This window comes from Bos indicus, chromosome 19 (assembly GCF_029378745.1).
Source record: "Bos indicus isolate NIAB-ARS_2022 breed Sahiwal x Tharparkar chromosome 19, NIAB-ARS_B.indTharparkar_mat_pri_1.0, whole genome shotgun sequence".
NCBI lineage: Eukaryota > Metazoa > Chordata > Mammalia > Artiodactyla > Bovidae > Bos > Bos indicus.
Window position 1 is genome coordinate 37,307,853 of NC_091778.1, and position 23,833 is coordinate 37,331,685.

At 54.0% G+C, this 23,833-nt stretch overlaps 2 protein-coding genes across 19 annotated transcripts in view; both read right to left on the bottom strand.

Moving 5' to 3' along the window:
* ABCC3 (ATP binding cassette subfamily C member 3) overlaps positions 1–11,236 on the bottom strand; it is a 48,254-nt gene extending 37,018 nt beyond the window's left edge. For 2 of the 6 annotated variants that reach the window (XM_019981098.2, XM_019981097.2), the window contains exons 1-4: positions 10,920–11,226; positions 1,050–1,226; positions 568–693; positions 228–365 (exon numbers count right to left, since the gene is read on the bottom strand). In XM_019981098.2, the coding sequence (XP_019836657.2) occupies positions 228–365; positions 568–693; positions 1,050–1,226; positions 10,920–10,964 (486 nt within the window). In that variant the 5' untranslated portion in view covers positions 10,965–11,226. Of the gene's footprint in view, positions 1–227; positions 366–567; positions 694–1,049; positions 1,227–10,919 lie in introns of all 6 variants that reach the window. The other 4 variants (XM_070773273.1, XM_070773274.1, XR_011562034.1 and 1 more) reach the window with 3 other exon arrangements.
* A 6,950-nt stretch (positions 11,237–18,186) lies between these two features.
* Positions 18,187–23,833, bottom strand: part of CACNA1G (calcium voltage-gated channel subunit alpha1 G) — a 61,987-nt gene continuing 56,340 nt past the window's right edge. For 7 of the 13 annotated variants that reach the window (XM_070773277.1, XM_019982116.2, XM_070773276.1 and 4 more), the window contains 4 exons: positions 22,948–23,082; positions 20,909–21,086; positions 20,411–20,580; positions 18,187–19,252 (listed from right to left, as the gene is read on the bottom strand). In XM_070773277.1, coding sequence (XP_070629378.1) covers positions 18,512–19,252; positions 20,411–20,580; positions 20,909–21,086; positions 22,948–23,082 — 1,224 coding nt within the window. In that variant the 3' untranslated portion in view covers positions 18,187–18,511. The remainder of the gene's footprint in view (positions 19,253–20,410; positions 20,581–20,908; positions 21,087–22,947; positions 23,083–23,833) is intronic. The other 6 variants (XM_070773283.1, XM_019982114.2, XM_070773282.1 and 3 more) reach the window with 1 other exon arrangement.

Below are 23,833 nucleotides of genomic sequence, written 5' to 3' on the forward strand. Positions count from 1 at the left end.
TTCTTGCTGCATTTCCCTGGTTACACCGACTCTCACCCTGCTCACCAGCCTGCTTCTCAGCAGAGATGCAACAAGTAAGGAATGACACAAAAGGGACTGAACAGCAGAGGAGGTCCTGGGAGCTGAGAAGAGGCAGAGAGGAGGAGCCTGGGAGCCAACAGTGCCTTGAGCTCTGGGGCCAATCCCTAGACAGCGGTGGACTTGGCGGGTTTCTCTTTTCCCCTTACCTGTGTCAAAGCTGAAAGGATCTTGGAACGGAAGGGGATGATGCCACAGACCACACACAGGAACCAGAAGATGATGAGAACACCCGAGGACCGAACCCCCTGCAGCCGCTCATACTGGATCAGCAGGGTGGCCAGCAGCTGTGCAGGGAGAACAGCAGGTGCTGGGCCAGAGCACACATCTGGACCTGACTCCATTCCTCCCCACGCCCCATGGCTAGATGTTTCTGGGGTTACCCACTTCTAAGGTGTCCAGCCTTCTCCTCGGAGCCCATGGTTGCCCCATCAGCATCCCACAACCCACTAGAGATCCCCCACCCAGATCCCCTGGTCCCACACTGACCATGGTAACCCCCACCACCAAGGGGGTGACAAAGAAGACGGGGGCAGGGGGCCAGCCATGGACCAGGCCGTGGAAGGAGTAGAAGAGGTCAGCCCAGGAGACACACCACAGCAGGACGCCCAAGGCCTGTGAACAGGACGCAGGTTGGAGCCTCCACCCTCAAAGAAACGGAGAGCCCCCCGCCGCCGCCCCCCCACTCCCCACCGGGGGAGGGCCCTTTGGTCCTGAAACCAACAGATATGCCCAGGCCTGCCCTCAAGGGCCGGGCTGGGCACTGGCTGGAAGCTTCTCCAGAGTGGGGAGACCATTGTTGGAGACCTTGACTGAACTTCCCCAGAGATTATCTCATTGGGCTGTAGATCCAGCTGGCAGGCCCTGAGCACAGGGCGGGTGAGGCTGGGGAACCCAGTCCAGTCACTGAGGGTGGGGGAGGGACTCATTCAGGTTCCGGTCCCACCCACAGGAGACCCTGAGCCTCTGACCGTCTTGAGCCTGGAGAGGTGAGAGAGGACAATGTAGCCTTGGCGGTGGCCCCGCAAGTAGAACAGGTAGCAGGGCAGGGCAGCCCACAGGTAGATGCAGGGGAGCCAGGCCAGCAGGGAGTTCTGGAAGCAGGGAGTTAAGTCCGGGTTGTCTGTGTGCAGGGACAGGTTGGAGTCCTGGGAAAAGAGAGAAGAATTCAGGGGCAGCAATGGGCTCATGCTCCAGGAAGGGGGCTGGGCCAGAGAGCTGCTCCACATGCCCTAGTGGTTGGAAGGCATGTGATCTTGAAAGGCTCAGTGTGCAAACGAGCAGGCATTGTCCCAAGCGTGAGCTCTCCCAGGAGGCTAAGGGCGCTAGTTTCCTCATTTCCTCATATTTTCTCTCTCTAATTGACGTATAATTTAAGCACAATAAGCTGCACCCTTCTAAAGTGCACAGTCCAGTGAGTGACAGTTGTACACACCTGCAAAACCGCTACCCACAATAAAGACAGCAAATACGCCACCATTATCCGAGCTCCTTTGCGCCCCTCTGCAGCCCATCCCTCTCAGGCAACCACTGGTCTGCTTTCTGTCATTCTAGAGTTCCACCTTTTTTTAATTAATTTACTTTATCAAAGCAGTATATGCACATGGTTGAAGAGTCCACTTCCTCTCTAAGTCTCCCAGGGAAGGGATAGGGGGCCTCTTTCGGCTTTAGCTGCCTCTCTGTTAAAATAGGGGAGGCCATCCCCCACCCCGCCTACCTCCCTCAGTGGGAGTGAACTCAAAGGAACAAGGTGATGTGGAGAGAGCTTTGTAAAACAAAGCCCTGGTGACCCATCATCTCATTTTGCATAGGACTGTCCCGGTTCTAGCACTGACACAAAGTCTTGTGTCCTTGGGAACCACTGAGTCCAGACAAGATCCCCACCGTCCGTTTTGTCTTTGCACTTAAGAATTTTTTTGGAAATGGATGGGGGAATATGTCTTCCACTCGATGATGCTCTGGTAAAGGCCTACCAGGGGCTTGGTAGGGAGGCTGGGGAGGTGGGGTGGGGGGTGGAGGCACATGTGGGACAAACAGTTCCTGCCTCTAGGGAGCGTGAGGTCCACGGACACACTGCTTTGGGGGAGTTTCACTCAAACCCTGGAAAGCAGAGGCTGTGCCACATACATCTTGTATTCTAGAACCCAGTACTCAGTAGTCACTCAAGCAATGCAAGCTAAGGACCAGCAGACTCTTGCTGAGCACTGGCACTTGGCCCATGGCTGAGGGCTGGATCACGGAGCAGGATTATACTGTAGGCCTGGGCAGGCTCTTCTAAGATGGGGGAGGCAGACACCCCGGCCTGTATGGTTTTCCTGTTTAAGACATTTCTTATCCAAGTATAATAAATATACTTACAGAAAAGCACACACAGCTTAAGTATACACCTCAGTGAATTTTCACACCCTGAACACACTTTTGTAACTAGAACCTAAATTAAGAAACAGGACATGGCTGATGCCTGGAAGGTCCTCTTGGGCTTCCTCTTAGCCACTCCTCATCCCAGGGGAATTCTGTTCTGCGTTCCAACAACATGTGATTTTGCCCACGTGGGACCTGCCTAAAAGGAAACCACACAGCCCAGATCTTTCATGTCTAGCTTCTTCACTCTGCACTGCATTTGAGGGGTGTCATCCTCGATGGTGAGTGTGAGGATTCTTCCTCCCCATTTTTACACGTGGTCCATTGTACAAAAGGACCATGTATTGATTCATTCCACCCTCAAGTGGCAGCCACACCCTGTTTAACCCTTCACGAGCCCATTAATCTCATCCCTTAGTTACCCGTCCGATAGCTGGCCCAAGGCCATCCCCAACGCTATCACCTGGTCTTTGGGCCTGGAGGGAGTGAACTGCTGACCTCTCTGGGGCCAACTCAAGCTACACCTTCTACAGAAAGCATTTCTGGGGTGCCCCAGCCTCCAAGGGGCTTTGCTTTGCTTTGTTTTGTATGGTCTTGGCACTCAGGCAAATGACTATTACCTGAGTGATCGAGGCCCTTTATGTTTCAGCAGCATTTTATTATGCACTTAAGAGGTCATTATTCCAAAAGAAAAGAAAAGGAACAGTATCAGGCCTGACTTGCAAAAGAAAAAACAGGTTCCACTTGCTCTGGCAACAAATCCAAGGACACCTGGCAGTCAGGAGCTGGGAGGAACACCCAGGCCTTGTAACACCAAGCCGCTCCCACCTTGAGCTGCTTGGATCTGCACCTGTGAATATATCTTCTCTCCACAGCGATGTGAGCCCTTCAGGGTAGACACTGGGCCTTACTGTTACTCCTCTCCTCTCTTGCCCCACACCTTCCAACTCCCAGCACAGGGTCAGGTACGAGGAGCAGCCCAGATGGACCTTGTCAGTCAAGGTCTATTCATTCACTGATGAGGGAGAGCGTGTGTAGGGGGATCGGAGCCTGAGTTCAAAGGCACAACCAGGACTTACCCTTACGATGGGTCAAGGGCAGGGCTCTTTGAGGCCGGCAGGGAGTGGCTATGAGAACAGACCCTGATGGAGAGGACCCAGTGTGGGCTGCCTCTTTGGAGCTGTGGAATCGTGGATGAGTGCCGTCACCTCTCTGAACCTGTCTCTGCGCGTGAGTAATGGCAGTAGTGAGAGCATCCCAGCCAGCTCACTTCGGGGGGAGAATGAACCACAAGGCACCTTGACTCAAGTAGGGCAATACTGGAGGAAGCAGGTGACAGAGCAGAAGCTGCTGGGACCTTGTTTTGGTTTCATAAACTTCCATTGTGGCAACAATCAAGAGATCTTAGGAGGACCAGATGACTGTTTTGATCCACAGGGAGATCCGGCCTGGGCTCCGTTGGGCAGAGCCCTCTCCAGGAGATAGCATACCAGACCATGCCTCTGTCCCCAAACTATCTATTTACCTCAGACATTCTGCTAAGACCTAAGGACTTCCCAGATGGCTCAGGGGTAAAGAATCCACCTGCAAATGCAGGAGACACAAGAGATGTGGGTTCAATCCCTGGGTCGGGCAGATCCCCCAGAGGAGGAAATGGCAACCCACTCTAGTATTCTTGCCTGGAAAATTCCATGGACAGAGGAGCCTGAGGGGCTACAGTCCATGGGGTTGCAAAGAATCAGACACGACTGAGCATGGCACAGCACAGCAGCCTGCTAAGACAATGACAGGACCCATCGCATACAGCATGTCCAGAACAGAACTCCTGCCTGCCCCTCCTCCAAACTGCCCACCTTGATGCGGGGCAATGCTTTCCTTCTCTCAGGCTGGAATCCTCCAAGTCATCCTTGGTTCTTTCTCTGTCTCTCACAACTCACACCCAACTTTTCAGCAAATCCTGTCTATTGTACCTTCAAATTATTAGGTTGCACTACATGAAAGGATTATATCCAATGCTTTTTATCTATAAAAAGGCATCTTCACCTGGATCTCCCTGATAGATCCAGGATCCAACTGCTCCTCTCCACCCCACTCTCTCACTTGATTTGTGGCATCACCCCCTCTCTTGTCTCCCTGCTTCTGTTCCTGCCGCTTACCTAGCAGTCTCCTTCAGCACAGCAGTTAGAGGCAAGTCTTCATAAAACCTAAGCCAGACGCCTTAGTGACGCACCATGCCACTGCTTTGGTTAAAACCTGTCAAGGGCTCCCCATTTCACTCAGAGTAAAAGCCCAGGGTGCCCTTGAAACCCACATTATCTGCTCCCCGGTCTCTCTGACCTCAGCTTCCCCACTCCCCTCTCTCACCTGCCTCCCGCCCTCTGTGCGGTCTCCAAATGTCAGGCCTGCGCTTGTCTCAAGGCAGTGGTGCTGCTTCATGCCCTCATCACCTGCAAGCTTGTGCTCAGATCTCAGATTTTGTGGAGGTCCACTCTGACCTTTCTAATTAAAACTGGAACTGTAACCCCCATCTGGCTCCTGCATCCCCACCCCTGCTAGCCTGTCCTCTTTTCCCATAGCCCTCACCATTATCTAGGATAGTATCCCTATCTAGGATATATAACTGAGTTATTTGTTATGTTTGTAATTTTTCTGTCTTCTTCCACTGGAATATGTGTTCCGTGAGGACCGGTTTGTTAGTTCTGCTTGGCCAGCTAGGCAGCCCCACTGACTAGAAGAGCTCCTGGCACAGAGACCACACTCCTATGCATTTGTGGAACAAAAGAAAGAAAGAATAAATGCACAAAAGTTAAAGTTACCCTCCAAAACCCATATGTGCAGCTGAATGCCCAGGAGCTCAGACTGCTCTCTCCTTGACACCAAGGCTCTCGAGAGGGTCTCTGACCCAAACAAAGCTAAGTGTAAAAGACAGGGTTGGTGGAGGTCATGGACCTCATACTACTCCTTGCAACCCCACAGGGTAGGATGGGTGATCCCTTTTCAAACCACCAGCCCCCAATCCCCATTCTGAAGAACACCAGCTGGGCTGGGAGCCAAGACCACAGCCCTCCCGGACTGCCACCCACACAGTTTCCACGGCAACAACAGCTCCCTTAACAATGTGATTAAACAGCTGGACGGGACTGATAAGGTCTGGCGCCCAGAGTGGACCACATACCGGGGAGCCCCTTCATGGGCACCAAGACTGAAATCCCTACAGACCCCAGCAGGGGACAGGTGGCAGTAAGGACCCAAGAGCCCTCTGCCACAGCGCCTTTAGGGACTTTCCAGCCCCCGGGCGCCCCAGGCTTTTTGATAGCTCTGTCAAGAGAGAAGAGTAATTACTTCCTTAATCCTGTGTTGTGGGGAGAAGGGATCAACTGACAAGTTCATTATCTCAGCAGAAATGGAGATACAGAAAAAGGGCATGGGCCTGTTCACACGCACTAACTGTAGCCTTTGGAAGGGTCTGGGTCTGGAGGCAAAAGTCTGTGGCTCACAGCCTGGCCGGCCCTTCTGCTTCTGAAAGGGCCTTGGCAACCAGCAAGAACTTCGGGTACTTAAGCACCACTGTGTTCCAAGATTATTATTTAATGTCCACAACAGCTGAGACTCATGGCTGAAAAGTGACCAGCCCCGGTTTACATGGGCTGATGCCAGACCTGAACCCAGGCCTTGCAGCTCCAGAGTCTCAGTCCCTATCAGGGCTCCACCATGACAAACCACCCTGGGGATAGAACACATTGTGTCCAGATCACCCAAAACATTAAAAATCTCCTTTCAGCCGTACACTCTGCCCTCAAACCACCTCCTTGCTGCGGTTCTTCTCACAGAGCAGAGGGAAAGGGGCTGCCATCACAGGGTAACAGACTAGCTGGCATTCTGGGAGCCACTGGACTAGAAACCTGACTATCCAGTTAGAAGGAGAAATCCAGTCCACGGATTAGCCCCCATGAGCACCCACCCCAGCCCAGGAACACCTGGATCCAGCCCTGAAAAAGGAACAGCTCCAGGTGGGGGAGGGGAGGCCCCACACACAGCAGTGACACATCCAAGTCTCACAACCCCACCCCAACAGGGATCCTGCTGCATCTGTGCCCCTGGGTCAGCCACACCAGGGAGGGTGGACACAACCCAGGTGCTCTGACCCTGCCTCCTCGGCCAGTCAGCTGGCAGGCCCCACTGGGGCCTCCCTCCCTAAGGGCTGGTCCCGGGCTCCAAGGTCATTTCCTGGTGAGAGGACCAGCAGGCGGACTTGGCAAAGTTCCCTCCCAAGTGCCACTTCCTTGACTCATTTCCTTCCCTAAGTCTCCAGCTCTCCAGACCAGGTCGGGGACATCAGGGCTTGGGAGAGGCCGGCCTGGGGACCTAATGTTTCTACCAGGACCAGACGTTCAGAGGCTCAGTTTTGGTGCCCCAGGTGGGATGGAGAGAAGGGATTCTAGAGCCCCTAGCTTGGCAGGGAGGACTGGGTTCCTGGTGGGGGTAGAGTTTGGTGTCCAGTAGGCTGAGGGGTGTCCACCTCCTACCTACCTGCCTAAGCCATCCCTGCCTCTGCCAGTTTCCCCAAATCTTTGGGGGTTACTATCTTCATTTAAGAATCAAAATACATTGAAATCAGAGCCTTTTCTGCTACTCATATGTTATGGTGGCCACCTATTCCGACTGTGCAGTGACCCAGGAGGAGGCCAGGGAAGACCCTGACATCCCAGAGCCCTAAAGTCCACAGAAGCCTAGTCATAACCCCCCTGAGTCTGAGGCTCAGGTCCTCAGAATCAGAACGGAGAAACTAGACCTGAAGGAGGCCCAGGTGGAACTCAGAGAGGGTGAGCAATTTGCCTAAAGTCACACAGCTAGTGAATAACAGAGTGGCACTAGCTGGAACAGAGCAGGAGACACAGGGAATGTCTAGGGACTAGAGCCCTGCCCCTCCCTAGGGTGAGTAAACAGCCAGGGGAACAGTGAAAGTGAAAAATGGTGCCTGACCAGCAGGAGACCCACAGGACTCTGCCAAGAGCTGCTACTAGGTAATTCCATGTGTAGAGTGTGGAGAGGGTCAGGGGAAAAGGTCTGAAAATCTCAGAGGAGGAACTGGTGAGCTTCCTATTGACCACACATTCTCTCTTCCTAGCTGGTCGCAGAATTTCAGGGCAGGACCCCACCTCCTTCCTCCTTCCTCCTTCCACCACCCCCACCAAGTGGTTACTAATCCTGTGTTTGAGCCCCCAGTGATGGGGAGCTCACTAGTGCTCAGGCAGTCAGTGCCATCTTTGGACAGCTCTCCTGGTTAAGACCGTTGGATTTCTAAGCCTGCATCAGCCTCCCAGGAACTTGCTGGAGCCATCAGATGAAAGCTAATTCTGCAAACAAGTCAAGACCTCCTTAGGGCAAACAGCTGGAGGCCCTTGCTCTGTGCACCCTCACCACCACGTGGGTGTTCTCCTGTCTCCACTGCTCAGAACAGAGTAATCCTCCAGGCAGGAGGCAACATGGTGCATCAAAGGGACACTTCCACCTTCTTTGTTCTAGAGGCATCTCTGGATCCATGATCCCTGGGCCACTTGGCCACAGTTCATTCTCTTGGAATTTATTTCCACACACACTCCCAAGCATGATCAGAGGATGCTGGTAATACACCCCAAAGCGAATAGAGGTGAGAGAGAGAGTCAAAGAAAGGATGAATCACTACCCAGTACACAGCGTGTATGTGAGTACATAGCACGTATGCACACGTCCAGCGGGATTAGGAGTCCCCTTGGGGTTCCTACTCTCACCTTCAGCTGGGGCTAAGGCAGATGCATTTATCCACAAATTACCCAGGAAACAGCTGAAATGGGAGCTCCTGGCCCAATGGCCTTGCCAGCCCTTTTTCTGTAGGTCTTGCCAAATCCAGACCTGCTAACCTCATCTCTTTTCCTCTTTTCCTCTTCCCAGGGATATCATGACACATGAACATCTTACCAACAGAGTTTTAAGTTCTCAAATCACTTTACATTCTGTTTTTAATTTGATCTCCATATGTCTTGTGAGATAGTTAGGAGATGGGTTATTTCCCCATTTCACAGGTGGAAAAACAGGCTGGGAGGATAAGCTAGCAAAAAGGCTGGGTAGAATAAACAAGTGGCCCAGAGGGACCGGAACCATCTCTCTTGCCCCTGCTTTACACCCTTGGCTCAAGTATTTTCTGGCTGCCCTGAACCAACTTCCAACAAAGTGGGTCATCCATAGGCCTCAAAGATAAAAGGTTCAGGGACAACTATGCCTGACACACAATGAATATGAGCTGCAAACTAGCACAGCATCAACGAGGAGCCCTGAGCTCCAGGTCTTTTGGGTAACTGAACTAGAGCTAAGGTTATAGCTCCAGCCTCCAGGCCTCAGACCCTGCTCCCTTGTCTCAGCTCTGCAAACACTCAGAGCATGAGCTGGGAACCTTCCTGCTTTTTCTTCACCCCACCTCCAGTCACCAGCCACACTGGGTACAGCCTGGAACAGCTTTCAGGAGCCACGAAGATACTGTGGAAGATGGAAGGTACTTAGACATTGAAGTCAGGAAGAGGAGTGGTCAGTTCCCTTGTCATTTGAGGTATCCACTCAGAGACCTCAAAGGAGTCACCTCTTGGACCTAACATAGATGCGCTGACTCCCATGGACCCTGGGGTTCTCAGAGGAGGCGCACATAGCTCATAAGCAACAGCAAATTCAGGGACCAGGGAGTCCAGAAGCCCAAAGGTTCACAGTCAGGCAATGGCAAAGTTAGAACCATATCTCCGGGTCCTGTTTTCCAGTCCAGCAATCCGTAGCTGACTGTCACATGACCTTGAAAAATCCCTTCCTTCAGTTACCCCAGCTCTGTAATGAGGGGCTGGGCTGGCTGCTCCATGCCCACACTCTGATACTTGGATTCTACAGTATCATGGAAGGCCTGAGAACAGGAAAGGAGTCCTGAGTTCCCCAACTCCTGGTCCCTTAAAGTCTGTTCCTGGGAGAGTCCTAAGCTCTTAGGGTTAACAGTCTACCCAGGAACAAGGGGCCCTTGCACTTGAGGCTTGGGCACATCTGCCCCCTTGATTTACAGGTCCTCTGCTTGGCCACCTCAGATACTGTGATCTGCCATGGCTACATCAGCCAGGCTTAAGTGGCAGTGAGAGGAAGTCTACTCCTGAGCCAAAGGAGGAATCTCTGGAATCTGGACTGGATCAAACTGGATGAAAGATGGGGTTCCAGTGGGGCTGGGCAAGAAGGAGAGCCACAGAGAAGTCACACCATCTCTGATGAACCAATTAGTGACCCAGAGAAAAAGAGTGATCCCCCAAAATCATTTTTTACAGGTATTCCAATGCCCCACATTTTAAAAATCCAGGTAACTCCCCTCAGCCCAGCCCAAACACAGACCAAGGGTAGGGTTCCTGACTGTATACACACACTTATGTGCACACACAGGCACACGCACCCACACAAGCACACACCCATGCATAACACACACTAGGCACATACAATACCAAGTACACCTGTACAGACACCTCAAATGGGAGAAAGATTTAGAGATTGGGATTCTGAGGCCCTGATCTGAGAGCAGCCTACGCTGGGCAGGCCCAGATAACCACCTCGAATCTGAGTTCATCTGTAAAACGGAGACGCATCACCACTTGGCCTCCCAGAGTGGCAATGGTGACCAAGGGAGCTGCGGGGAGCAGGTTTTGAAAACTGTAAGAAAGCTCTTGGATTGTCTACACGGACTGCGCCTGAACTAGCGGGGAGTCTGCAGTCAGCAGCCTGAAAGGCAGCCTAATGTCTTAGAAAGAGATTTGGTGTGTGAAGCGGAAGGTCTACTTTTCTATCCCAGCTCTACACTGCTCTAACTGACTGATTTTGAACAAGTCTCTAGGCCTCCCTTTCCCCATCTGTAAAATGAGAGGGTGGATCAGGAAATCCTGATACCCTGTACCTGTAGGGCCCTGCCTCCAGAGTGAGGTCTGCCTCTCACTCCTGTGGCTGGGGCAGTGAGGATCGCCTGCTCTCTGGCGGCTCTTGCCCAGAGGAAAGAAGGAACTCTTTCCAAGAAGCAGGATCCCTTGAAGGAGAGGAAAGCCCAGTGCAGCCAGCCTCCCAAAGCACCTGGTCAACAAGGTGCGGGGTGGGCATCCAAGTCCTAGTCCATGGGGCAGGTACTGAAGGGTTATCAGCATCTGGGGATGGGCACATGCCTCTTCTGCCTCCTGCAGTCAGCCTCAGAGAGGGACTAGGGTGAGGGGGCAAGCTGGGACACCTTCTGAATTCAGGATGCCACCCACTGAGCCCTGGAGGAGCCTAGTACTTGGCTTTCCCAGACTCAGCCATGCGGCTGGGGAGGGCAGGAAGCCACTAGGGACCAGGCTTTGGGCGGTGCCACCCAGGCCTCCTCCCCGCACCACATCGCCGTCTCCCCGGGGCTGTGTAAGGGCTAGCCAGTTCGCGCCCTCAGTCCGGGGACACCTCCTTACCCAGAACTTGGAGCCGAGCTCCCCGGAACCGCACAGAGCGTCCATGAGGTCCGGGCGCGGCTGCGAGGAGGGCGAGCACTATCGCCTACCGGCCCCAGACAGACCTAGCGACCGCCTGCAGCCGCCTCCGCCCCGGCGTTCCGCCCGGGCCCGCCCCCGCGAGCCCTTCCCCCAGGCCCTTTGGGTCGAATTGCGACAGCGCCTCCCCGAAAGTGCGGCTCCAGGAAGGTTTTGGGGACAGGAGCGGAGGCCACTGACACAGTGACAACTCCCTCAGGTGGCCCCTGTGCCGCGTCGGGAGAAGTCCCAGAGAGATGAAGCTGCTAGGGCGGGAGCTGGGGCTGTTTCCAAGAAGGACACACCCAACCCGCTCCCGGACTCTGCTGGGGGAGGGGCCCCCAGGAGTCAAGGAACGTGGAAAGGGATTTAACAAGACTCTCTCCGGGAATAAACCCCTGTCACGTTCATCTCTGAATGTCAGTCTCCTCATCTGTGAAATGGGAAGAGCTTGTGAGTTATCTGGGAACTGGCAGAGACCAACATAGTGTGCACGTGTGTGTGTGTGTGTGTGTGTGTGTGTGTGCGCGCGCGCGTGCATATGTGTACACCCAAGGAGAGAGAATGGGCGAGGGTCCCAGGATCGTCCAGATGGTGGCTTCCCATGGTTATCTTGAACAGCTGCCCACCTGAGATTCTGTCCCTCCCTAATTTTGCACCAGCTGCTTCAGCCTCCACTTTTATTTCTGTAAAACAAGGATAATCCAGGTACTTATGTCACAGGATTACTCTGAGGATTAAATGTGAAAGGTATGTAAAGCATCAAGCATATCTCCTGGCACATTAGTAGGCTCCACTTCAGCCTGGTAAGGGTGGGAGATGGGCAGGTGAGGCTCCAGGAAGGGCCCCACATTAGCACATCCCTCCTAAAACCGAGTCACCACATTCCCCATCTGTAAAATGTGTTGTTGGAGGGGGGCGGTCAATGGCCGCCTTCTCCTGCTTTCCACAGCTTGGCCATTCTGGACCCCTCCTTCCCTCTATTTCTCACTCCCCCAGTCATCCTCTCTCCCCTAATGTGACCCCAGAAGCCAGTTCATCACCCCTCTTGGGATTGAGAAAGAATCTCCCGTTCCCCTAGCACTTCTTCCCTGCTCTTGCCTCCCAATCTTGTTCCTGTCTGTAGGATCTGCCCAGGTGATCCCTTCCCTGAACTTGTTCTTGAAAGAAAATGTTTTCTTGCTTGGCTGCTCACCAGCAGGTGTAGGTGAGTGCCAGCGAGATAGCACAGAAGCCACAGCCACCTCCTATCCCTCTGGGCAGGCAGGCAGGAAGTCAGAGAAGGAAGTCTTTTCACCCATGGGCTATCAGAACAGAGATCTGAGCCAGCATGAGAGGGGTGGAGGTGGGAGCATGGTGGACAAGACTCCCCCTTCCCCAGGCAGGAGACTGGGGCCTCTCCCCTTCCACTGGGCAAGTCCTCTTAGCCCTTTGTCTGCCCCCCGCCCCCAACTCACCCAGTCTCCCAGCCCCCTCCATCTCTGAGCCGGTCTCTGCAGAGTTTTCACACTCCTGTCACAGTCTGTCTCGGGTTATATTTAGTTGTGAAGAATCAGTCTTCTTTGCCAGTCTGAGAGGTCCCCGAGGGCAGAAATCGACGGAATCACCTCCACCCCCTGCCGCGCCTTGGGCAGAATCTTTAATATACTGTGTGACAAGCCCCTTGATATCCCTGGGACTCAGTGTCTTGAGCAACTTGGACAAGATGCCACCTAGGATCTCTTTCCATCCTGCTGATCTAGGCTTCTATGTGGAGCAGCTGGGAATCCTCCGCCAACCCTTCCTCTAGTTTAGGACTGGGACGCTTGGGTTCTGCCTTCAGCGTTGTGGCTGCAGCACCATCCCTTTCGGCCCCAGCCTTCCCATTTTGCTACTGGAGAGCCTTTCCCTAGCCTGTGGCACTGGGTGGGAGCCTCCAAGATTGAGATCATAGTGGGACACCTAGCAATCCTTGCTTCCTCCCCTCTCTCTTGAGACATTCATTGGGAGTTTGCCCTTCCTGGCCTCTCATGGAATGTGGCTCCTTTCACAAAACCATTGAATAACAGCTACAATATTCCTAGACATTAAGCTGCTGGTCATTCTCACCAAAGCAAGAAAAGTGAGGCCCTCCTTTTGTCCTGCAGTCAGGATGAGCTCCATGTCTTCTGACTGCGGGGCTATTTCCATGCATCCTCTGGGCAGGATAAATTTCCTGTGTCCTTCGCTGTTGTGTCCCCCTCAAGACTGCTTAACGTACTCTCCTTCCTATGCCTCACTTCCCTTTCTGCACCTGACAAACTCTACTCATCCCTGAAGATTTTACTCAAGCCCTTCTCCCTCAGGCCTTCCTTGAACCTCCCCCACCCCAATCCTGAGGAGGGATCCTTTCTCTGCACAGCCCTCCCTCCCTGTACTCCATCACTGATTGTCTTGCTTATCTCCCCCAAAAGACTGTGAACATCTTAAAGATAATATTGTTTGTTTTTTGTTTGTTTTTGGCCACATGGCATGCAGGGTCTTAGTTCCCCAGCCAAGGATCAAACACCATGCCCCCTACAGTGGAAGTGTGGAGTCCTAACCATTGGATTGCCAAGGACTTCCCAAGGATAATCTTATCACTATATCCTCAGCACCCAGGATAGTGCCTGGCAAAGTTGGTCTTTAGGAAATGCTTGTCAACTGACTACACAGTAATCCTGTCTCCTTGGAAGAGGTCATAAGTAGCAAGGCCGCTGTAGCATTAGGTACAGTCCCAGCAGTGAGCACTGTCTACTCTTCTTTGGAGTTTTCAGACCCAAAATGTGTCCAGCTTGAGGCTTCTGAGAGCAGCAGTAAAGACCTGTGGGTGGGTGGCAGCACAGAGAGGGACCGAACCTCCCCCAGCTTTAATGGCTCCAGCCCCATCCCCTCTCCCCAGGTGACTGCAGCTCCACGCAGGATGCACAGAGAGTGTGCTGCGTCTCCCTTGCCAGCGAGCATCCCAGGGGAACTCAGCATCGGGAATTTCCTGGCAGAAAGATGGAAAGATAAGATAATTGCAAGGTACAGCTTTGAGCAGCAGTGACAGCAGAGAAAAGAAAGCAGAGAAAGTGGGTGTCAGGGAGACCCAGAGACAGGAAATCCTGCAAACAGGGAGAGTCGGTCGGAACTGATAGGACAGGGGGAAAGTATTAGAACAGAAAGGCTGCCAGTTCTCCCCTCCACTCACTGCTTATTTTCTTTTACCCCCCATGACTTCTTGAAGGCTTGGAGCACCCCCAAACCCCAAACCAACATCCAGCTCTCAAACTTTAGCTCTCTTTCTCTGTGTGGTGGGTGGGGCCTCATTCCTCCAGACCCCAGCCTGGTGGGGCCTACACTGGCCCTACTTGTGGAGTCTGCAAGGAGGCCTCCTGCTCCCAGTCTGCACTTTGATCTGATTTGGCAGGTGTGTGAGCCCTGGCTGCTGTGCCCGCTTCAGGAGTTTTCAAAGCAAGAAGAATTAATTAGCTCGGTGAGCCACAGTCAGCAGCTTCCACACCTGGACCAGGGCTAAGACACACAGAATTCCAACATTTCTTAGCAGAATCCCCTCCTGGGTTTTCACTGGAGCCACCACTTCCTTGATCTTCCTTGCTGTGTCCTCAGAGCAGGACACCCGTTGACACCTAAACTCGCCTTTGAGAATTAATTCTCCTCCTGGAAACCACTATCTTGGATTAGTCCTGGGTCCACTGGCTGTGGGCTGGGATCACAGGGCACCGTTGGCTCAGCACTCCAATGGTTGCGATTCTCCAGGCACAGATGAGTCCTTCATTGGCCCTGCAAGCCTGTTTCCTCCCATGGGGGATGTACACAGCCCCTGTTTGTAGAAGGTGACCATCAGTGTTGGTGTCCTCTTCCTGGCTAGGTGCCTCTACAGAAGGGGCACCAAGGTGCCACAAGGCGAACGTGCTCACTGCACTGCTGCACAGCCCTTCACCCACCTCCCCCCTCTCCCCGGAAAGGTGAGAGGAGGTCATGGACACTGGGCTCTGATGGGTGGGGATTAAGGGTGACGTTGAGGTGACAATGTTTGGAAAGTGGGAGAGGTCTGGGTGGGGCAGGGGAGAGGGCAGGAAGAGACAAAGGAGAGGGTGGGAGGAGGTGGAGGGGAGCAGGTGCCTTGAGCTTCAAGAGGAACATTACACTAGGAAAAGGCAGCACTTGGGAAACTGGGAAATTGCAGAGTCAGCCTTGGCCAGCTCTTGGCCAGGCACCTGGAGCTGAGGGATAAGTTCCCTTGTGGTTAAGCCTCTCTCCACACAAGGTGGAGGGCTATGGGCTTCTCTAAGCCTCTGAGGACACCAAACTGGGAGTGCAGGAGTACATTTTCATGAACACAAATGTGACTGCTTTGGGAAAGTCCTCCCTGGCAAGTCATTTTTTGATTAGGACGCCTCACACCATGTCCCATACCTTCCGCAATGGGACAGAGGCTGGGGTAGTGTGAAGTCAGTGGTCTAGAGGTTGGCTAGATCAAGATTAAGACCTCAGCTCTGCCATCCCCTGGCTTCGTAATCTTGGGCAAGTCACTGAAACCTTTCTCAACCCATTGCCTCGTGGGAAAAGGATAGCAGTAGTACTTTGCTTGCTAGGGTGTTGTGAGAAGTAGGTGAGAGGCTGCAGATGAGTCTCGGATTCGTTTTTAGTGCTCGCTCCGCTTGCTCTTCCTTGTCCTCCCGCCCCTAGATAGACCTTTTCCTGGACCTTGAGGTGGAGGAAAAAGAGGCAGCCAAGCCTGAGATGGGGGCCTGTAGCTGTTGACACAATTTCCTCTGAACCCACAAGGAGAAGGCTGAAAGTAGAAGTGCCAGAAGCAGATTTCTTACCTCCCAAAGCCCTCACAGCCCCGAAGCTCCTGGCCATTCCAACCCTGTCCTGGAGGCCCTAGTCCAGGACCTGCTGCCTCCACCAGCCCCTCACCCTAACCTCCTTCAGACTCCTCCACTTCCCACCCCCGATGTATCCTAGAGCAGAATCAAATAACCATCCAGACAAGCATCATGAGATTAGCTTCCTTGTTGTTAAGATTGTTAATAACATACTGTTAATAAGATTCAGCAGTGTCATTATTTCTACTTCAGAACCCTTTTAATGAGACACAACAGCTTTCATCATTGATAAAGATTTTACATTTTTGGCAGAGAGGCCACAATTCTCTCCCCTGAAATATTCACTCTAACTCTGAGGGGTCCTGGGGGCAGGGGATGGTTGGGAAATCTGGGATTGAGGGGAGGGAGAAGCAGCCCAATTCTCTGGCTTCACCTTGACCCAGATTCCAATAAGCATTAGAAGAAAAAAAAGACCCTAGAACATCCTCCCCAAATCTCCTACCTTCATTAAGGAATAGACAGCTACAGAATGCTACCAAAATATAAAAGCTTAATCTACAGACCTAGGTGACAAAACTCTAGGAATTTTGTGTAGATTTGCTTTTTTTTTTTTTTTTTAAAGGCAGTTCCTACATGCAACCCCCCTCTCCCTACCCAAAGAGCCCAGAGGAAAAAGAGTTTCATGCTATTGCACACCCTAAGAGGATGAAACCAGGTGTTTGTGTCAAGGAGTGGTATTATTTCTGTCCAAAAGAGCAGTTAGAAAAACTTTCACCAGCTTAGAAAATACTGGGTTGGACAAAACTTCCAGGTCCAACCATCCAGCAGCCTCCCCCACGTCACCGGGATTCCAGGTTCCAAGGGGGGATGTGGGTGAGAGCTGCCAAGCCCGAGCTGCCTTTCAGCTTTCAAGAGTCCTGGGGTTTGAAGGTGCTAGGGGTAAGGGGATAGGCGTATTCAAGGGTTTGGGGTTGGGGCAGATGTTCGGGGGTGGCTGGCAGGGACAGACTGGGTGAGCCTGTGGTTAGTGCCCTTGGCACGATGACATTATTTTGTTTCAGACAAAAGAATATTGCCTATGGTAGTACCAGAAAGGAGGTTCTGGGCTATGCTGCTGGCGCCTCCTCCTCCCCACCTCCTCCCCTCGGACTGCCTGGCTGCCTTCACCCCAACTCCCCCCACCCGCCACGGCCCCCCTCCCCCAGGCACGTTCCCACTGGGCAGGCAGCAGCAGCCAGTGTAAACACCTTGATGATGCTCATTTATCACCCCCCAGGGGGCCATCTCCCTATCAACTCCACGGAGAGGTCCCAGCCCTGGCCCCCTCATCTTAGAAGGGAGTAGCTCACTGTTTATATAGCTTAATCCCATTGCCAGCCCTGATGGGGCAGTGCCTGCCGTGCCAGGGCCCTGTTGGTGCGCCCCCAACGCCCCCAGGGCAACAGGCTGAAACCCAGACCACTCAGGTTACCCTGGCTGAAGCCTGAGGAAGGAAAACGCAGAAGCACTTGCCTCCCCCCAACAAACACCCCTCAAATCCCCATTACAGCAGCTGAGACGCCTCCCCCAGCCTCAGTCAGCCTCATTAAACCAAAACAGCTTCATTATGCCAATTTCCAGCTTTCAGTGTGGGGCTGATAGCTGTCAGCAGAAATAAGATTTAATCTGGCATCACTCACATTCACAGAGCTGCCTGGCTAAAAGGAAGCGATAAAGCTTTGATAGAAGCAGGAGTATACCCTGCTTGTCCAGCCTGCCACCAACAGAGGGGCTTCTCTCTTCCCTCACCCCTGGGTGGCCAGGCTGTGTCCCGCCCCCCTCTCTCTGGGTACTGTGCGCGCGCGCGCACACACACACACACACACACACACACACACACACACAGCTCTGACCCCTTCCCTCCCCACCACCCACTCCCCATCTCCAGGAGTCTTTGTCCATTGCCATCTGGAAATACCTAACTCTGTCTCTTTGGCTTTTATTCTGGACCGTGATTAACTTTTTATTTTGGAAAATTACTTTATTATAGATATAGATATGTATGTATGTATATATAAAAAGGTTCCATTTCATTTGTAAAATCTTTTTCTTTTTTTTCCCTACAGAAAATGATGACAAGATTAAAGGAAAAAAATAAGTTACATTACAGTTTCCAAAATGGTTCTTGCTCTCCACTGAAGATGGGCCCCCGTCAAGGCTGTAATGCACTCTCGATCCCAGCTTGTGCTTTGCAAGAAGAGGGAACATAACTAGACTAGTTATTTTAGGTTAAAATAGCCAAGAGACAGACGCCTTCGCCTCAAAAATATTCTGAGACACATAAAAGCAGAAGGAAACAAATCTCTTCAGTCACAAAATGTCGTACATCCCGCAAATACTAGATTCAATTAATTTAATAAAATAGAATATACATAGAGATTCTGCACAAACGTATTGCTTTCTCCCAACAGCTCCTGGTGTCGGGAACCTCAGCTCTGCTGGGCCTCTCTCTCCACTTGGAGCCAAGGTGGCCAGGGCTGTCCAGAGCTGGGGCTGCTGCTGTTAACTCTGGAAATTCTGCTTGCCGGTGCCCAGCGCCACTGAGGCAAGGAGGAGCACCTCCTCGGTGCCCATTTGGAACCTTTCAGGAATACAGCCCAGGAGGAGGAGCTAGGATTTGGCACCCAGTGGAGAGAGGTGAGTGGGACAGTGGGGCAGGACTCAGGGGTCCAGGTCTGCTGGGTCAGAGGATAAACCAGAGAGACTCAGCACGTCTTTCTTTGGGGAGGGCGAGGCAGCCATGCTGTCAGGAGGGCCAGAGGCCAAGGGATCCTTGGAGTCGCTGGACGGAGCCCTCCGGCGGAGGCAGACACCAGGACTGGGTGGGGGCCGAGGGCCCTGGCTCTGGCTCTCTGGGGGGTCTATGGAGATGCTGGGTGGGCTGAGTTTCTTCTTGGGCCGGCTCCCAGCTCCCCCTAGAGGCTGACCTCCAAGGCTCGAGGGATCAGGGCCCAGGGCGGGTTGGGAGCCACTGTCCAGGCAGCTGACCGCGATGGAGTGCCTCCTCTGTTCATCCAGCCAGGATGCCGGCCGGCGCGGGCAGCTCTGCGCCTCCACGCTGTAGCACTTCTTCAGGTCCCGTGCAGACGGGGCTTCCTCCTGACTGTCCGTGGGCAGGAGGTCTCCTGAAATCCAGCTCAGCTCCGTGTCCAGCTCTAAGCTGCTTCTGGTCTCTGGTGGGCCCTTGGCCCACTTGGGTTCTGGGCCTGGGCAGGGGGCTGACGGGGGCATGTGCTTCAAGATCTTGCTCTGGCTGCGGGAATGCTGCTGAGCCTGGGTGCTGGAGTGGCCCCAAAAGGAGGAGGCCCGGGCCAGCGGCGGGGAGGGCCCACTCACCTCTGACAGCAGGTCTTCCCTGCTGCCCAGGCCCTGAATGTCCAGGGAATCCGTCCGTATTGCTGCCTGTATGGGGTAAGGGGAGGGCTCAGCCCGCAGGCTTCTTCTCCCCCATGAACTGTCCCACCTGGCAGGTCAGACCACTCCTCCTTCCCCTCCACGGAGCTGCAGGACCACCCTAAGCGGGGATTCTCAGTGTCTGCTCTTACTGGGAGATGGGGGTCATGCACTATTTGCTGTCTGTTGTCCACTGTGTCCCCACCCCAGGCCTGCAGGAATTGCTCCATGCAGCTCCCAACCCACGTGATCCCAGAAAGCACTGGGCCAGCCCTGCTCCCCAGCCATCTCCTTTACGCCTCCTAGCCTCTGCACAGGCTATTTCTTTGGCCTTACATACCCTTCCCAAATGGCAAGCATCCTTTGACTTTATGGGCTCAAGTACTCTGTGATGTAATACCCGACCATCTTTACCCCAAAGTAAAACTGACTCCTTCCTCTTTGCTCTCTGCTGTACCACACACGTGAGCACCCTGTTGCTGCAGTGACCTGATGGGGTACTTGTCTCTGCTATTATACCGTGGGCTCCAGAGGGCAGGCGCTGTCTCATTTGTCCCGGTCCCCAGTGCCCAGACATGGAGGCTGCTCAGTGAATATTTGAGAAGCAGCTGAGGACTGTGGCTGCTCCCAAAGGTGATGGATTAAAGCAGATGCTCAGGTAGCTATCCTCATACCTGGGACACACACAGCATGAGCAGCGGCCTTGTCACAGAGGGGCAGACAGGCCTCACCTGGCTACCCGAGTCTTTGTTCTGTGCTCCTTGAGTGTGGGATCTGGAAGCTGGGCCCTGGGAGTCACCAAAAGTGGAGACAACCAGAACATGCCTTGTGCCCCTTAGCTAGGTCTACAAGTACAGAGACTTGTGGGGCAGCTCTGCCCATGGAAAGGGAATCCAGAGACCCAGGGTCTATTTCCAACCTGACATGTGTCCCTGGACAACCGTGACCCCCTCCGCTCTCTGGCTTCTTCTGTGCCCCCAAGGGGACACAGACCACTTTGCTTTGCCTAGAATTGTGTCCCCAGCATCTAGAACTCAGTCTGGCACACTATTGGCACACAATGTTCGCTGGGAGAATGGAAGTGGCAAGCCTCATCATCACCAGCAGCCTAGGATTCCCAGCAGAGAGGCCAGCCCCAGCCCATGCCCATCCACTATACCAGCTCACCTGGCGCCTGAGTGGCCTCTGAGCCAAAGGGGAGCGGCCTGGTGGGGGCAATTTGGGGATGGTGCCCCAGGTGGGAGCACCATGGGGCTGGAGCAGATGGGGCACATCTTTGGGAAGCTGCGGGATGTAGCTGGTGTCTGCTGGCTGGGAGTGGACGGACAAGATGGAGCCTGTGAGGGGAGGTGGCGGGGAGAGAGAAGACCTGGACAGTCAATGTGCTGGCCCCCACCTGAGTCCCTCCCATCAACTATCCACTCTCCCCCAACTGGGGCCTCTGCTTTAACCACCCCATCCCCACCCTGGATTGAAAGCCGCTCCCCTCAGGCTGGGGGCTCCCCCAGGCAGGGGAAGCTGACCCCTTCAGCCTGGGGGATCCTCAGAGGTAGGAGAGGCCTCTTTGGCTGCCTCAGTACCCCTACTTCCAGACAGCAGGACTGAGCTTAGGCAAGGACGGATCTCCCAGTGTGAGCCAAGTGGGCCTGCCCCCAGCTTTGGTACCTGACTGAGCTCTGGGGAGCCCCCAGCCCCTGTGTCCCAGGGACCCCTCGGCAGTGCTCCCATCCCGGCACATGTAGCTGTCATTGGGCAGAGAGTGCGTTCGGCTGACCCCAGACTTGCGCACAGTCAGCAGATCTGGTCCTAGCATGACGGGCACCTCCTCAGGGTGGGACTCCATCTGCAAAAGGAACAGTGAGGGGCATGGGGGGAGGAAATAGGAGGAAGAGGGGCATCAGATTGGGTAACTGAGGCAGAGCTAGGTGATGGGACTCAGAAGCCCACCACCTCATTCAGACCCTGGCCCCCATCCCCTCCCTGGACAAGGTGGTGATGGGATGAATGTGGTTGGGGAGAAGGACCAGACACATGGATGAGCCTTCCAAATACAGAGAGGAAGTGGGTAGGAGGATGCCCTGCCCCCAGAAAACTATTCATACTACATCTTGGAGCTTCCCACCGGGGATGACGGAGAGGTGAGGAGGAGGGAGAGCAGCCCCCAGCCCCCAGCCCTGCAGGCAGCCCAAGAGCTCATACTCAAGGCCTCACTGAGAGGTTCTGAAGCTGCACAGTGGAGAGTTAAAAGCTAATAGCACCAGCCGCCCTCAGCATCCCACCTGGAGATAGCCTGGAGAATCCTGTGGACAGAGGAGCCTGGCAGGCTACAGTCCATAGGGTCACAAAGAGTCGGACACGACTGAAGCGACTTAACACGCACATACTCCCTATCTCAATTACTGCGCTGGGGCTGTGGGGGGACTGATGAGTCGGGGAGGAGCTTCCCAATGAGTAGAAGAGGAGGCAGCCAGAGACTCCCTGCAGAACAGAGGCTGTTTCATCATCCAGTTCTTAATGCAGCTTCAGCACCCAGCACTAGACAAGGACTGGGTTAATGTGAGCTGAGTGACGGTTGAACACTAAGGGGATGGTTCACAGCTGGTTTACCCACCGCCCCACCTCTCTTTAATTAAACAATGACTCTGGCAGGTGGTGGGTGGTGAGCAAGGCCTGGATACCATGGTCTCAGGCCCTCCCTTAGTGGACAGACTAGAAATGAGAGTGGATTTTTTAAAATTGTATTTCAAAGAAAGGCAGTCATCAGCTTTTGACCCCAAATGGAGGGAAACAAGATTTGTTCCCAGGAGATTTCTCCATCTCTAGTTCTCATTCCTATTTCTCATGTCCATTCCTAGTTCTCAGAGAGGCCGTAGATTCCTGTCCCCTTGCAGACTCAGCCAGGTAAGTAGTCCCAGCAGGCCTGAGAATGACTGTCAGAAAACAGTCTGGATCCTCTGCTTCCTCTCTCAGCCCCAGGCTCCACTTCTGCCAACCACTCCAAGACCCCCAGGGACCCCGAGTCTATGGTCAACAGAGCCCTGCTGTGAGAAATGGGCCCCTGTCCCTCCTTAAGTGCCAAGAGGAGGGGAAGGTAGGGAGGAGGGGGCTGCTCACTGTTAGATGTGGATGGGAGAGCTGGGTAAAAGTGGAGAAGCTGTCAGAACACAAAGAAGCCCCTCCGGATGTGGGAACACCCAGGGACAGGGACAGGGGAGACAGGAACGCCCCCCCACCCCCTGCCCTGGGTGGAGAGGGCATGGTGGTAGCAGCAGGGATGTGCCTCTCACCCCTGTGTGCTGGTGAATGGCTCATGTTGGGGGCAGGTGGGAAGGGGAGGTGGGAAGGAGGGGTGCAGGGAGGGGGAGGGCTGGCCTGCATGGGGCTCCAAATACACAAACCAACTCTGTGGCCAGACAGGCATGCTGGCCAGCTGTCTGATAACACCTCTGAGTTGAGCTCGGTCACTCTTGGGTATCTGGATTAACCCTTTCACAACTGCTGCCCCTGGGCCCTCTGGGCAAGGCCCCAGTTAAATCTTATTTCTTTGTCCACAATGGGGGACCTTAGTAAAGCCTGGGACACTAAGTGCTGCCTCAGGGTAGGGCTGGCGGCAGAGTGAGGGGGAGGGATCCGGAGCCCCTGCAGTCAGCCTGCCCCTGGGGGGCTGGGGAGCAGCGGGGGGGGGGGGGGCTGTGTGTATGTACATTGCTCGCCAGGGCACTAAGTAAGAGTGTGTGAGTGTCATCAGGCAGACAGTCATCCGTCAGAGCTAGAGAGCAGGACAGTTCAGACACAATCTCTGACGTCAAAGACAGAGCCTCCATCTCAGCTAGAGGGATCTAGACAGGGAGAGAGATGATCAGGCATAAGAAACCAGGACAGTGCGTGCTCTCACATGTGCACACACACACATGCACACACACACACAGAGCCCCTCTTTTCCCATTGTTCACAGAGCATAAGGAGTAAGTCCCTCCTTTCTCTCTTCCCACCCCTTTCCCAAGTAAACTGAGAGCACCTCCCCCCCACCCCTACTTCAAACCCCTGCTCTGATCAGAGAGGCTGCACAGGCGCCAGAGAGCTGGAGCAAACACTGACAAAGCGAGGAGACATGGAAACACGTTCTAAAGATGCGGCAGGAATCTTGACAGCCCCTCCCACATGACACCATCCAGGGAGGGAGCAGGGAGCTGGGAGGGCTTCTGACTCTTATAAAGAAGATACCAGAAAAAAAAAAAGAAGAAGAAAGGCCCGCAAAGCGCCTCTCTGCTCCCAGCAAGACAGAGCAGCGTAGGGGGTGCTGGGGACAAAGCTGCCAGCCTGACGACCGCTTTCTGCCTATTCCCTCTGCTTCCAAAAGCCTGGCAGGACTTGGCCTGCCCCCGAATGCTGGCATCTCCCCTCCTGGGCCCTCCTCCACCTGCCCTTTCCAGCCTGGGTTCTGGGAGGGCTCTCCTGTCGCTGGCCTGAATTGGGCACACTCAGTTGGGCTAGTACCCCATCTGGCTGGCTCACCTGGGATCTGCAGCTGGGCTTCAGTGCCTGCAAGACCCTGGGGGAGAGTGGGGCCATGCCTCCCAGATGAGCTGA